At 38.7% G+C, this 15,139-nt stretch overlaps 1 protein-coding gene across 3 annotated transcripts; it reads left to right on the top strand.

The window, feature by feature from the left end:
* The first annotated feature begins 546 nt into the window (after nt 1-546).
* On the top strand, nt 547-14,318 carry rgl3b (ral guanine nucleotide dissociation stimulator-like 3b). 3 transcript variants are annotated; one of them, XM_088316187.1, is made up of 16 exons: nt 547-647; nt 5,670-5,956; nt 6,376-6,420; nt 7,017-7,216; nt 7,301-7,440; nt 7,643-7,867; nt 8,379-8,482; nt 8,780-8,864; nt 10,643-10,729; nt 11,159-11,191; nt 11,313-11,434; nt 11,632-11,721; nt 11,848-11,977; nt 12,104-12,400; nt 12,577-12,691; nt 12,909-14,318. In XM_088316187.1, exons 2-16 carry the CDS (start codon nt 5,838-5,840, stop codon nt 13,046-13,048), a joined length of 1,932 nt encoding a protein of 643 aa, XP_088172313.1. In that variant the 5' UTR covers nt 547-647; nt 5,670-5,837; the 3' UTR covers nt 13,049-14,318. The 3 variants fall into 3 exon arrangements, with proteins under 3 accessions (XP_088172313.1, XP_088172312.1, XP_088172311.1); XM_088316186.1 differs by lacking the exon at nt 547-647 and adding an exon at nt 2,175-2,501 and having other exon boundaries at nt 12,115-12,400; XM_088316185.1 differs by lacking the exon at nt 547-647 and adding an exon at nt 2,176-2,501.
* The last annotated feature ends 821 nt before the right edge of the window (nt 14,319-15,139 follow it).

Here is a 15,139-nt window from a genome sequence, read left to right as displayed (position 1 = left end):
TTTTACAATGCTTCAGTTTGATAGAACACGCCATAAAGGTCGGGGGAAATATTGCAAGAGCGCATTTTTCTGACGTGTTATTGAGAATGTTGATTTTCTTGTTTCCACTCACATGTCCACGTTGTAAAGCTGATAAAGCGATCACTAACTCTGCATTTCCATCCGTCTGTCGTCTCAGCAAAACATCACAGTAGTAATAACACATTTATTACATTGATGATATTCTAAGGAATTTATTTCTGTTTTAACATCAGCAAAGATAGAAGGAATGTAACTGACAATGGAAGTGATGTAATATTTCCTAATGGAAAAGCAATTCTATATAAAACTGATTGTGATTAGCCTCAATGACCCTAATTGAATATTAATTTCTAGTTTGAGATTTTCAACTTGAACCTCATGTTTTACTCTGACATTTTTGAACTGTTAAACTTTTTTGGCAGCCTTTACGGGAGCCCCTACCATGCTTGATTCGACTGAGTCACATGAACGCAAATACTTTGTAGCAAGTATCTGCCTCTTGTGTTGATAAAGAAGTGTTTGTCTACATTCCGTGACACCACTGTAACCTCTGCACATCATCTTCTGAGGGCTTTGGATTCCAAGAATCCATAAAAGAAATACAGGGATGGGATCTCGTCACAAGAGTAAGTAAATTTCAAGTCTCAACCTTCAAGTCACCTTATTAATGCAGTCTTTCCTGCAGTATCTTGAACTGAGATCTATAAAGTCGCAATTGACGTACCTAAAATTCATTCATTCATAAAAGCTGATTCATGCCATGGACTTTTTTTTTTATTTACATTTGATTTTAAAATCATACTTTATTTCCTGTTTGTAATTGAAATTTGACTATAAATCCATATTTAGTCCAAATAGTGACAATATTTTTATTTATAACATATTTTATTTTAAAACAAACAAAATGAGCAAAAATTAGGCCTATCAAGTCCTCATGTCTCAAGTCAAATCACAAGTCGTCAAAACTGACCTTGAGTATCCAACTGTGACGAAATGTCTGCGAGCATGTTCTTTAGACAGGATCTGATTCCTTTTCGTCAGCAGTAGTTTCCACCACTAAATAAAATAAGCTGTGTTTGAATTGTCTCTCAAAATGGCGTGTGTTGTCTTGTTGTCGCTCATATAATCTCGGACAAGCAAGTTTAAGCAATGATCAGAATCAGCAATGATTAGTATGTAAACCTGCCTGCATGGTTCAGGTCTGGTCCGTGTGGACAAACATTGATAGAACTCATGCAGGCCCATCTCTGAAAATGTAATCTATAACCAACGTGTGTTGAAATCCGGAAGCACGGTGCTTTCTAAATGACGTTACTTTTTGACTGAAGGAGACAAATACTGTTTTGAGCATTCTGCGGTGCTTCCTAACACCAAACAAAAAAATACGAAATGATGTTAGGTGTGCTAGTTTACAGCAGTGGTGGGTAGAAACTTCCTGCGTTGGAAACAGACAAAATACGCTCTACGTATTTTAACCTCCATTCTAACCCCCCCAAAAAACACTTAGTTATTAAGCCAATTAATAAGAGTAAAAGGTAGATACAGTTTTGATGGAAGGCCAACAATTGGCCCCCCATATCACTTTTTTGAGCAATTCAATACTATCAAGGCGATTTTAATATGATATTTTGAAAGAATATTTGGAAATACGACCTATACAAATGAACTCTAAATGAAAATTTAAAAATTTAAATCAGTAGATGTTATTTTAAAACCAACTCAGCTTTATTGATTCCAAAAAAACCAACAAGCCCCACATCAACAGTTTGAAGAATGACCTCAAGTAGTACAAAAATAAATCATTGTATGACATGAAAAACAAAAACGCCCAGTCTTTTTTCTTTAATGGAACTTTATGCTCTTCTTGATTGAGACCATCACATTCTAATTACTTTTTAATTTTTATTTTCATGCTTTCCTTATTCTTGTTGTTCAACTGGGCAATTTTCGTAGTGAATATGTGCCTTAATTGTTTTTACGCCGATATTTTGAAACTATTAAAAATAAATAAAACTGCGAATAGGAAGTAAGCTTAACAGCGGAAAGAAAAAGGGGCAATGATTGGCTGGACCCAGAGTATAGCCCGCCCCTCTCCAAAAATGGCCCCTCCCACTGTATAAATATGCAGCACGTCTCAGCTGGAGTTTCCAGTTGAGTCCACACGCCAAGATTCTTCTTGTCAGGTCTGACAACTCCCTACGAGCCGCACCAAACGCGCTCCCCCTTGTCGTTTTTTTTTTCTTTTTACTAAGCCCGTATAATGTAGTCAACACTTTCCACTCTTCTCTAACGTGTTTATAAGTTTAATAAAACTCGGTAATGTGACCTCATAAATTACTTTGTGAAAGTTTTACCTTAAACAAGCATGCAGCCCTAAAGGGACAGTCTCGCCAATTGGAAGTTAATTTTAAGTCCAGAGAAGATGGAAGGTCGTTCTCCGTAAGAAACGAAGCGAGATGGGGAAATGGGAGCTGACAATGGTAAGACATTTTGTTCATTTTCATGCAAAGTTAGAAAGTACAAAACTAGAGCCTTCTGGGACAGAGTTTGTGGTGCAGGATGAAGTCAAAAGAGAGATGATGACTGGAACAGACAATTCAGACAAAAATAAATCAATAAAGCGCACTGTAATGTCCTTTTATTCATTTATAGCTTATGAACAAAATGCCCTTTATGTTTCAAATGTTGGCAAATTAGGGTACAGTATTATTTGTATGCATTTGCTTAAAATGCACAAAAAGACAAATCAAAACATTTTAAAACTTCTACTACTTCTCCTGTTTTTGAGTGTTTTGATGCATACAAATAAACATACTGTACACATTTTGACGTGTGTGCAGTGTAAGTAAGGAACAGGTTACATACATAGATTCCACAGCATGATATAGTGTACTGAACAAAAGATACAGAAATCTCACTACAACTCCAACTGATTGTGTTTAAATAATACAACATAGGTTTAAAATATTCAAAAGCTTGGTTAGATAAAGTGGACTCCATTGATTTTTTTTTTTGTGTGTTTCTGTGATACCTCGTCTTTAGAGTCAAATGGTATAACTTCATTATTTCTCCACATTCTTCTCAGCCCTTTCATTTCATTTTCTATTCGCGGAACAGATTGGCTGACCAGTTTCAATTAAAAATATCCACCAATTGCTTGCACAGGCCATACTTCTGAATGGCAACGAGTCCAAATTTCAAATGATTAGGGTAAATGTAAGATTAGTGCAGTGCAGATATTAGAATAGGTTATGTACATCAACAGTCAATTTTTCTCCCGTGAATTCATTTTTAGAGGCATTTGAAGTGCTCATTTCATGGTTTAAGATGGCGGTCACTTGACACATTCATAAGAATCCGTGGGTGTACTTGCTTTTTTTTTTTTAATGCAGGAGATGTACAAAAAGTGTCAAAAGAATCCAGGACTGGTGTCACAAAAAATACAAGTTTCACCCTGGAGTCGAGCACGCTTTCCCACCTTTCTCTGCCACGCCTTCAAGCACCCCTGAAAGCCTTCTTCTGCTCACCGTCTTGGGAAATCCACATCTTTACAAGTGGAGCAAGCGATCTTTTCAGTCAGAAACTGTCAGCGGGTTGTGAGCAGCCATGATGAGTTGCAAGTGCTGCAGGATCGTCTTGGAGATATTTTTTGATTGATTGTCTGGCCCACGTTGGAGGTGGGAGGTAGGGGGGGGGGGGGTGATGGGTGAACTCAATAGTTTGGGGTCAAAATTGATCTTTACTGACTAACGCCAGTCTTGTGATTTTTTTTTTTTAGGGGAATTTTCTTTTTTAAACACATCTCGTGCCTTTACCTTATTTGGCCACGCAAAAGGTACAAACCATTTGAGGTCCATTAATGAGCCCTTTTCATGAGATGACGACGGGAATGCCGCTCATGCAGGAAGGTTGACACAATGATTGTTTATTCAAGTCAACGTATTAAGTAAGCTTCATTAGCATTTGGCTGATAGTTGTACTTCGTGCTACCAGCGCGTCACTGACAATGGCTACAAGTAGCACACAATGTTTGCTCTCTCTTCTGCAAACAAACAATGGGTATCTCTAAGAGACAATGCCTATGTGTGTGCGTGCGTGTGTGTGTGTGTGTGTGATACTGTTTGTGACAAGGCATATCTTCTCAACTTTTTGCAAGTCATTGGATGGCAATAATAGATTTGTTCCAGCTTTTGACATAAAAAGAATAACTTGTCCATTTCAAGGTTTGTTTGGTTCAATCCAGAGTGGCGTATATTAAATAACATTGCATGTCTACTCATCTGTTGCGTGCGGCGGTATAGATTTTGTGAGGCAGTGCATGTACGCTATATGGATTAGTTGAAGTCATGCACAAATTGTTATTGACGCTCAGGTTATGTAACGCATTTTACACCTTTGATGAATTGATTTGAATCATAGAGAGGGGCAAGTGCTAATTGGGAAGTATTGGAAATGAGTTATTTTTTGGAGCAATGCAAAACATTGGGCTGAAGACGTATTTAGGCTGGCGTGAACGGGCTTACTCGAACTGGAGAATAGAGGTCCGATTTTTCTAGAAATCACCTCATGTGGTCCTCAGGTAAACTGAGCGAAGTTCCTCGAAGTGTGTTACTAATTCGCTCGCTGTTCAAGTGGGGGGGGGGGGGGAAGTGGCGACTATGCACGCAAGCTATTGCATCATAGTAATCATTTACATCATATTATTTCCAGAATAATATAAGAATGTTGATTTTTTTTTTTTTCTTTCTGATGTTCTTTTTTATTGACAAATAGTTCATTTTTATTGGTCACATTTAATCATTTGCACAATCTAAATAATGTCATTATTTGGCACATGCTTTAATCGAACGCATGTTGCCCCAGTATAATTTTTTTTTTGTCGTTGTGATATCATGTTTCAAGGGCTGTTTATGTTTATTTCAGCAACATAATAAGATAAATTGAAAAGTGATAATTAAAGTGAAATTATTCAAAAATGATAGACATAAATAATGAATGGTGCTCAGCAGTACCGCTAATTCTTTTTAACACCTCATCGTTGTCAATTTGTATTCAGTGTGGATTCTTTTTTAAATTTATGATAGCTTTTCTGTAACGACGTGTTTAAAAATGGCTCAAGACATTTGCACAGTATTGTATCTCACTGACATTTCGATATTCTTTTGGTGTCCCGTTTCTATGTGTTATTAGATGCCTGAAATTTGACTAATCCTGTATTTGTCCATAAACATTTGCTTCAACCTCTGAATGATTCTTGGAAATTTCAGGTTATTCTAAACTCTGGAATGCACACGTATTGTCTTTAAAAGCTGATGTGAAAAAGGGCTGTAACAATTATTAATTTTAATTCATATTTTTTTCTGTCCAGTAGTTTGTCAATTAATCAATGAATCTGATTAAAAAAAAAAAGTATCATCCCATATATTCCAAATCAGTTCATTATATTGAATTGACAATGCTGAAAATTCACAAAAGTAAGCAGTCTTAGTGTGTTGCAAACTGTTTTATGAAATATTTAAAAATAAATTGTGGTATTATGATTTAAAATGGCCTATATCGATTTTTTTGGGGATATTTAACTTGTAGAAATGCATGGCAGTGAATTGCGTCTCTGCATCCCCCCCCCACCCCTCCACCCCAATCCACAGAACCCAGTGCAGGAGTGGGGTGAAGAATTTGAGGATGGGGCAGTGTACGGGATCACGCTGCACCGGGTGCCCGTCCCCTCCTCGCCCGACCCCAGCTCGAGTCCATCATGCGCTTTTGTCCAGTACCGTACCAACAAAGTGCGGCGTCTGAAGGCTGCCAGTCTGCAAATGCTCGTGAGTCACCTCCTCGACGGCGACTGTCCGGAGCAGGACTACGGCAGGATCTTCCTCTCCACATACAGAACTTTCACCAGTATGGCAAAGCTGTTAGAGTTCATCTTCCAAAGGTATAATCTCTTTTTTGTTGTAGTCTAGATGGATGTCTCATGATAACTATATAGACAATGACACTGGGGTTGCCAATTTTTTCTTACTTTTGAAAAAAGTTTTATTGGACTATCCAGCCAAGATACACTTTTTAAACAATAGATGATGAAATATGCCCATTTTACACATCCACATCCTGTCCATGCACTTTATTCAACTTTATTCAGTAATTTATCGAGATGACCAAGAAAAAAAGATTGCACGTCTGTCTCTGCATACTCATTAAAAGCCTAAAAGTAAGCAAGGCTCACAAAACAACAACAATTATGCACTGAGAGGCTGACAATGTGGTTTGTATGACTCAAGGTTGCTATGCAGTGTAGACAAGTAACATTTATCGTCAAACCATAAAAACTCAAATTTGTCTTCCCTCATGCAGAGACAACGCAGCATCAGAATTGGAGAACACTGAATGCAACCCGAGGTAAGCGGATGTTTGTTAATCCTAAAATCATCGTTAGTGATTGCACAATTCGAGTATGTCCAATTTTACGTGGCTGTCGCTGGCGTGAGGCTGGAACTAGTGATGGAAAATGAAGCTTCATATTTGCTTCATGAACCAGTTGTTGTATTTTTTTGACTCCTCTAGATGGCGCTGTCGTCTTAAATAAAGGGGTTTAAGAAATGGCAAGTGAGTGTACTTTCAACCCGATGGTGAATACAGAATGCCATCTAAAAAAATAACAACTGATTCATGAAGCAAATCTGAAGCTTCATTTCATTCTATGTCCTAATTTGTTAAATGTAATATTTTCCCAAATATATACTATTGGTCAGTCCAAATTTATGGGTGTTTGTATTTTATTTTTCCAAATTATTGATCTATCAGCGTGTTGAAAATGATCTGCGACATTAATGATTGACCAAATTGACCAACGATTGGCGTTTTGAGAATTTCCTTAAAAGTGAGCATTTTGGAGGTGCAAAGATTCCTCCAGACGCCAGCGATATGCTCTTTAACGTCTCTGGCAGAACGTGTTAATGTTGACAGGTAATGTTTTTTCCCACTGCCTCCCCGAGTCCGCTGCTGGCCTTCGTCCAGACATGGTTGGATGAATACAGTGAGGACTTCAGGGATCCTCCGCTGCACTCCGGCCTGCAACTTCTTTTGGATCACCTTCGGATCAGTTCTGCCGTGCATGACCAACTTCACCGGCAGCCCAACTTCTGTTCCTTGGCCGGGCAAACTGAAAAATTGCTCCAAAGGTTCCAGAAAGAAGGTGCTCCCCCTATCATATGCATATCATTATATTTTCATTACGCATACAGTACGTGCTCATTTTATCTTGCTGCTGATTGGTCAGAATCCGAGACACGTGTGAGCCGACAACATGAACTGCTTTCAGCTGATGAGGATTCAGGATGTGAACACTCCCAAGAGCAAGGAGACATTATGGATTTCTCAGCAAGAGCCATCGCAGAGCAACTCACCTGCATGGATTCTGTAAGTGTTTGGAGATGAGCTTGACAATATAACTGCAAGCACAATTATAAAGTACATCAAATTTGAATTCATCTCCGTCTCACCGTGTCAGGATTTGTGCTCCTTTTCCAGCAAGTGATGATGTAAAAAGATCATTTCAAAATTTTGTTGATATTTTTGAATTGTTTTTTAAAAGCCAATGTTGTTTCTCGTTGATTTCCAGGCTTTATTTGTCAAAGTGGCTCCTTACCAGTGCTTGGGCTGCATCTGGTCCCAAAGAGACAAGAAGGAGAACATGTCCCCCACCATCCGGGCCACCATCACGCAGTTTAATGCCATTACCAACCTGGTCATCATATCCCTGCTCTGCCGCCCCGCGTGTGCCACCTCAGGTGCTACGCCATCGCAGCGAGCTCGGATCATAGAGAAGTGGATCAGCGTGGCGCAAGTGAGTGCTGTGTTCTTCTCACTCTTGATCCCAACTGCTTGTCTATTGGGCATCGGAGTATTGAGTTTTTCCAAAAGAATTTCTTGATTTCTTTTTTTTCGGCAATTACGGGGGTTATATCAATGCGACTTTTCATTCAAAACTGATTTGTCAACTATAGTTATTGTCTGCATTAACAGAAACTGTTTCAGCATTTAATTTTTAGTGCAATGTGTGATTATGTGGACTGACCAATGAAGATAAGTTTTTTGCAGTTAATGGTGCTGCGTGTAATAAATTGATATTTGGACCAGTGAATGATTTTATAGTCACTTTATGTGATTTTTTCTTTTTTTTTATTTTCAGGTGAAAAAAATGATTGAATCTTTTTATGAATAAGGTTATAAGCCCGTAGCAGAACATATAAAAAAAAAAGTGAAGCTCTGTGAATTCCTCCTAGATGTACTTTACGGAATATACGCCATATAAAAAAAAATGACTGTCAACAAGTAATATTTGTATTTTTCTGCAGGACTGTCACCGTTTGAAGAACCTTTCCTCTCTCAAGGCAATCCTGTCCGCCCTTCAGTCCAATGCAGTCTACAGATTGAGAAAAACCTGGGCAGCAGTCAGCAGGTAAAGTCAGATTTTTATTCTCTTTTTACGTCACGTCTTGTATCATAATGCCCTTTTAATGAGGGTGGTGAACCTTCGTCAAGAGCAATGTTTGCAAATTACCTGCTTTTGGCTGACCCATATTACACAGAGAGGCGATGACCATTGCACCAAGCTAGTAAAATGTCACGGATAATTAAAGTTTAACTTTGTGTTTTCTGTGTGATATAACACCTGCTCTTGGTTAAAGTGCTCTGAACTATTAGAAAGAATGTCTTTTCATTGTTAGTGTATTTGTACTCGCTCTTGTGTTTGCAGGGACAGCATGGTTACGTTTGATAACCTCTGTGAAACCTTTCCTGATGAAAACTGTCTTCTGACCAACAGAGAACTTTTGGTGGAGGTGAGACCAAACTGGAAAAAAACCCAACAAACATCACGAAATTCAACCCACTTTACCAAAAGTAGCAAAATATATGTTCTGTTGTTGGAATTGGCAACTGCAAAAAAAAAAAAAAAAAAAATCCATACCGGGTGGGCCGCAATTTTTGCAACCTTTTAAAAGGCATTTTAAAATGTCCCAATTGAGTAAATAATTTTGAATAGTAATATATGCTCAAAACATTTATCTTCATCGTCATCATCATTATCGTTGTGTTCTTTCATTTTCTTTGATCTCAGTTTCAGCCATTTTGCTGTTCTATATGGCCTCATTTAACATTTTGTAATAATATGAAATGAAAATCTCTTAATAGCTTTGAAACTAAATAATTTTCCTAATACTATAATAGAATTTGCAACATCACTGCAAGTTCATCATTGCATTTATTCTGTGATAAACTAATACTGCATAACACTTGAAATTGTACAAACACAACAAATCAAAAATATTGATGGAATTTTCCACTCTGTACAGTAAATATTGTTCTACTACGTTGCCATTGTTCAAGAAGAACTGCCTTTTTGATCTACCTACATTTTTTTCAAGTTAATGTTTATCAGAGTAAGCCCATTGAGTTGTTGCGCCCACATTCCTTGAAAAAAAGATCTTCGGTGATCGTAACTGAGGCTCTCAAAAGCATTATATTAGCGGTGAGTGTGCAATGTGCATCCAGTCCAATGAAACCATCCACATATGTCAACTGTAAATGAATAACTCGTTTTAGAAACTGATTCCCCCCCACCCCTCTTTTAGTTGTTATCAAGAATCATTTTCAGTTCACATTGCTAGAAATATATCCTGTAAAATTGTAATTTGTTCCTTTTTTGCTGTTGTCTCCTTCATGCAACTCAAGTGTCCTCATGTCTCTGTGGGTCACCCTTTCTGCGCACGATAGGATTATTAAAAAATACTAATTACACCAAGGTCACTCACACTTATGCAATGGGTGCTCAAAACATGTCGAACGTGGCCTCATTCCCCTTTTCGAGGAAAACAATTAAACAGGATACCCAAGTTAATGTGTACCAAAACTCATTCTCTAAAGTTTAGAGGTCAGATTTTACACTATAAACTGGAATTATAGTTAACACTTGTGTGCGTGGATGTTATAAACCTCCGTGCACCCATTTAAATCTCATTTTGCTCAGCTAGAGCAGTGGATCATTTTGTTTACCTAAAATTCAAGTGCACATAGCTGGATAATATTTCTCCCGAAATAGCCAAGCCGTTTCGTATCTGGACAGCTATGCCTCAGGGAGGGAGCGAGAACTTTTCCACTTTTCGAAATGTAGATTTTATAAATAATACATGACAGGACGATGTAATGCCATTTTTGATTAATTTCCAAAATGAACCACGCAAAAAAAAAAAAAAAAAAATCACTGATATTCTCCTGCCCTGCAAAGGAGATGATTTCACATCACTGTGTGGTGCCTCGAACATGGCCGAGACTCCAAACTATCTTTGGCCCCCGGTCAGTGCTAAACAAGTTTCAAGTGGCCGCAGATCCACCAGGATTATAGGCCAGTAATAATAGACTCGAGCAGAGCGCTTTATGAGTCATCTGCGCCGTCTCCTGGGCTGAAACATGAGCCAGCCGTGCCACTAACGCCGACCGATATACCTTTAATGAAAGTAGGGCACGCATGCCATTAAAATGTAATGTGATTGAAAATTGTTGCTGACTACATGTGACAGAATTAACGTCGCCTCATAAACCACTTATTGTCTCTCTGCAGAATACTTCCAGTGGAGTGGTGCCTTACCTTGGCACCTATCTGACCGTCCTCACCATGCTCGACACGGCCCTGCCAGACACGGTGAAGGTAGAAGTGTCTGACGATAATTTATTTCATTGGCTCCTTTCCTCGTGATTCATTTTGTATTCCATTACATGATTTAAGGTTATTATCCCCGAGAGCAATTACAGCACATAGTCGGTAGCTAGCGCGACATAACAAAACAAAAAAAAAAAACTCCAGAAAACTCATTCCCACACTGCTTTTTATAGCTCATGACAAATAAATGGTTTGTTACGGGAAAATCCTGAATTTTCCACTTTTCACTCTTGCGGAGTGGAAAAAAGTCCCATGAAAAAGTCCAGTACTCTGAATATTAAATTAACGATGAACTTATTTTCTCTTATTCTTTACACTGCTTAAAATGAAGGAAGTTGTGCGTGTTTGTTTTATTTATATGATCGGTTTAATCATTTATTTTTGCAATAAATACATCAAAATGTAATGTTTTGACAGGGTGGACTGATAAACTTTGAGAAGAGGAGAAGGGTGAGTTGCTTCGATCCCGTTTTGTTTTACTCGATAAAAGTAAAATGCTATGCAAAGTTCTTCAAGTAAGGATAACGTTTTTTGCGTGTTTGGTATATCCAAAACATTTCTATTCCCGCAGGAGTTTGAAGTTCTGTCACAAATACGTGTACTGCAAGTGTCCTGTACTCAGTTCGACCTGCCTCATCACCCCAAAATTGCTGCCTGGATGCGAGGACATAAACTTCTCACTGACCAAGAAAGGTTCATTGGAGGACATTTTTTTTTTTTTTACCAAATTTCAAATAACTGACACTAGTGATAAACCTTCTTTGTGGTGTTATGCGACATATTTCATTTTTTTTTTTTATAAAAACCCATCCTGGATGCGAAGAGTATTTATTGGATATCCTACCGTGGAATATAACTTCATTACTGATGGTGTTATGAAATTTTTACAGCTATGAACTTTCAAGACAGTTGGAGCCTCCTGTGGACGTGTGTTCACCGACCACTTGGACCCACAGAACACTCACAAAGAAACTTTCCTCGTGAGTATCATGTGACACACGCACGCCCGCATCCACTTTCACACAGTGTACCATCCCAGAATTTTTTTTTTTCATGCCGCATGATTTGTAAGGCTCCGCATGAATTGACGCAAGATCTTATTTTAGTCTCTTGACTGTAAGCGATGGATCCAAAAAGCTCCCAGCGGACCAGATCAGTGTATCATCTTCAGGATCGAGTGGTTCTGAGTTGGAGGATCTGTCCTCTCCAAACTCGGCCTGTTCCATCAGACTGCAGGTAAGCCGTGCTTATGAGCGAATGAGTCACCCACAAAGAAATAAATAAATAAATAAATACAAAATTCAAACACAGAACTTTAAAATGTGAAGTAGACCTACTGAATTCTGACCTGATTCCTTGCAGTCCTTCCACAGTTCTTACAACAACGTGTCCGAGGTCTCCTCTCCTTCCTCATCCTCTCCATGCTCCTCGACGGCCTTGTCACCGGACTCGCAAACTCCCTCCGGCTCGTCTTCGGACTCCCTCTGCTCCTTTTCCACTTCCTGTGTCACGACGCCGCTCTCGGCCGCCTCCTACCACCAACGTTCCGTATCCATGACCTCTCTGCCCGTCTACAACCGGCAAAGCGCCGACTCCTGCATTGTGAGGGTCAGCGTGGACCTGGGCCACAACAATGGAAACATGTACAAGAGTGTCTTGGTGAGTTTTCCTGTTCCCGCCATTTTTTGAGGGAGGGGGGGGGGGCTAAGCTTTGCCTCAGATAAAAAAAGGTTGGATTTGCCTCACGATTCCTCAAGATTTTCGAGCTCACAAAACGTCTCATGCATGTCATCTCTTGAAGTCTTTGTTCTGTGTGGTTCTTTGTGTTTCCATAGTTGACCAGCCAGGACAAAACTGCCCATGTGATTCAGCGGGTTTTAGAGAAACATCACCTGGATCACATGAACTGGCAGGAATTCACTTTGACACAGCTCATCTCGCCAGAGAGAGGTCAGAATATACAATTTTTGAGTTCACCTCGGCAGTATAATAAGAAAAGAACGTCGTCTTTACAAAGACGACAAGACTTGTTGATTGACACCGGTGGTGTTAATCATAGTCAGGGGAAGTCGATTTAAAATGATCGATGTAAGTTAGGTGATTGTCGTCAACACATTTTGTCCTTTCGATCCGTAAGTGTAACAACATACTCCGTGTCTGTTTTCAGAGTTGCTCATACCAGACAAAGCAAACGTCTTCTACGCCATGTCAACTACTGCAAACTTTGATTTTGTCCTGCGTCGGTTCCACAAAGGCCACAAGAAACCGCTAAGAGCCACTTCAAGTCTCGGACGTTACACGAAATAGAACCGCAAAAGTGACTTGTGGAATTTTCTATGGTTGCGAAAAAGAAACCTTTCTTGATCCTCTTTTGCTGGTAAACAAAAAGGAGAACATGAGAAGCTCTTATGGTAAAAAAGATGTTGAAAAAAAAAATGTGGGCAAAAAAAAAGCACTTTATGAATAATTGTCACAACAATGGGGACTAACTAAACTTTCAAATATACGATGTGTGGTGACTTTCTGGAGGGATGAACGGTGTTCTAGTCACATTTAGCCACTTGATTAGGCACAGCATGACTTTCTTAACAAAGCTGACAATGCTTTTGAGTGACACTTTCACTTCTGGTGCAGGATGGTTAGGATTTATTTCTCATGCTTTGGTTGCAATGAGAGGGGCACATCTCATTCTGAGTCTGTGCATTTCAAGCAATTTTTCTTTTGAAACAAAGCATTTTCGTCTTTGTAAAAGTAGTTTTTTCTCCTTCACGTCTTCTCATCAGATTGTATCAGTGTACCTAATGTTGTGGCCAGGCTGCGTATATTATTATACGAGGTTATATTGGGGATCAAATGTGTGACGAGCGCACAAAGAATTTTTTGGGGAATTATCCTCATGTCACCTATGACACCTGGCAAGTGAGTGGCGGATTATTTACCCGGGAGCACCATGTCCCCTGGCCATTTTCACGGCAACTACGGCTGCTCAGAGATTTGGCATATTTGGATGACGGCCCTGACCACAAGGTTGGCATTCCCCAGTCTGGTAACCATGGCAGCAATTGCAACTTTGATGGACAGAACGAGATGCACATACTGTACCTAAAGCGTGTGATTATTGAGAGGAGCAGTTTTTCAGTGTTGGTTCTTTCGACTTTTAAAGTTTATATGTTTCATTGTGTGGTGTTTTAATCCCACTGTTGTTCACGTCAATCCTATTCTGATTGCACCTTTATTTTTTTTCCCCTCGGTAACTTCACTTTTCACCAATTTGAAAACCTACACTGAAAAATGGGTGCCTAATTTTAAATGTTACTGTTTTCTTCATGATATGGAGGGTGTTTCAAATGTATAACAAAATGTTTAGCAAATATATTTAACGAAAGCATAATGCCTGAAGACAAGTTGCACTTGTTATCATTTCAGTAGTGCTTACTGTACAAGTTTGTCATAATATATCTAGTACAAGGACACTATTTGCTAAAGTTGAATTCATTAGTAAACATGCTGTCTATTAAGAGATTCTTAACGCTGTTAAATTAATAAACAATGTTTAAAAATAAAATACCTCACTCCCTTCTGCTGTATAGGTAACTCTTTTAACAACCCGTACAAAAAAATGTTCTTTGGTCACTTATGACAAAAATCAATAATTTGTATGTGAGCCTTTCGGGTTGATGAGATGTCAAGTGATAATAAGAAAACGAGCACAGTACTTTAATGGCAAATACCAAGAAAATTTAATAATTAAAAATAAATACAGTTTGAATGATTGGGGGAATCTGATTCACTGTATTGTATTATTTGCCTTTTTTTTCATTGTATGGCAATATTGCCGAGAATTTTAAATTGAAAAAAACTTCCAAAAAAATCTGCTCCAAATTAAATATTTTATCTCAAATCTTGTTCTGCCAAACAATTGAGCAGGCATCGGTCCTCGAAACGAGTTTGTTGCTTTCTTAATGTGCTCTTAACCAATTGGTTAAACTGCTAATTAAAGGATTAATCTGAATGATGATGTCTCTAAAAAATATTTCTCAATACAAATACAACAAGTCTCCGCCACTGTGAACGAACACAAAAACAAACTAATACTGGTAAATTACTGTTGTGCTTTCACAAAAATGTCCACCAGATGGTGGTCAATTGTTGCATTTAACCCACTTGCAAGCTCCTGTAAAACAGCAGCAATGATATTGAGTCGCCACCTCGAGGCAGAAAACATCCTGGTTGCATTCACAAGAATTTGGAAATGCCATCAAACATTAATTGAGGCGTTTGTATGTTGTCCATACGTTTAGAGGAGCATAATTTTTCCACTGCTTGTGCCGCTTATGGCATCAAAACACATAATTCAACCCGGCTAGAAAACTGCTGGTTGGCGCGGTGGAGTCACAG

The sequence above is a fragment of the Idiotropiscis lumnitzeri genome, chromosome 15, assembly GCF_059441095.1.
Source record: "Idiotropiscis lumnitzeri isolate Australia: NSW breed Sydney's pygmy pipehorse chromosome 15, RoL_Ilum_1.0, whole genome shotgun sequence".
In the NCBI taxonomy this organism is placed as follows: Eukaryota; Metazoa; Chordata; class Actinopteri; order Syngnathiformes; family Syngnathidae; genus Idiotropiscis; species Idiotropiscis lumnitzeri.
This window is presented reverse-complemented; position numbering and strand designations above follow the sequence as displayed.

What these genes read in the sequence shown, in the direction of transcription:
- rgl3b (XM_088316185.1), top strand. Translation starts at nt 2,478, where the DNA reads ATGGGGAAATGGGAGCTGACAATG. An exon ending in GGAAATGGGAGCTGACAATG is followed by an intron (nt 2,502 to 5,669) that starts GTAAGACATTTT and finishes CCCAATCCACAG; the next exon opens with AACCCAGTGCAGGAGTGGGG. An exon ending in AGTGGATCAGCGTGGCGCAA is followed by an intron (nt 7,868 to 8,378) that starts GTGAGTGCTGTG and finishes ATTTTTCTGCAG; the next exon opens with GACTGTCACCGTTTGAAGAA.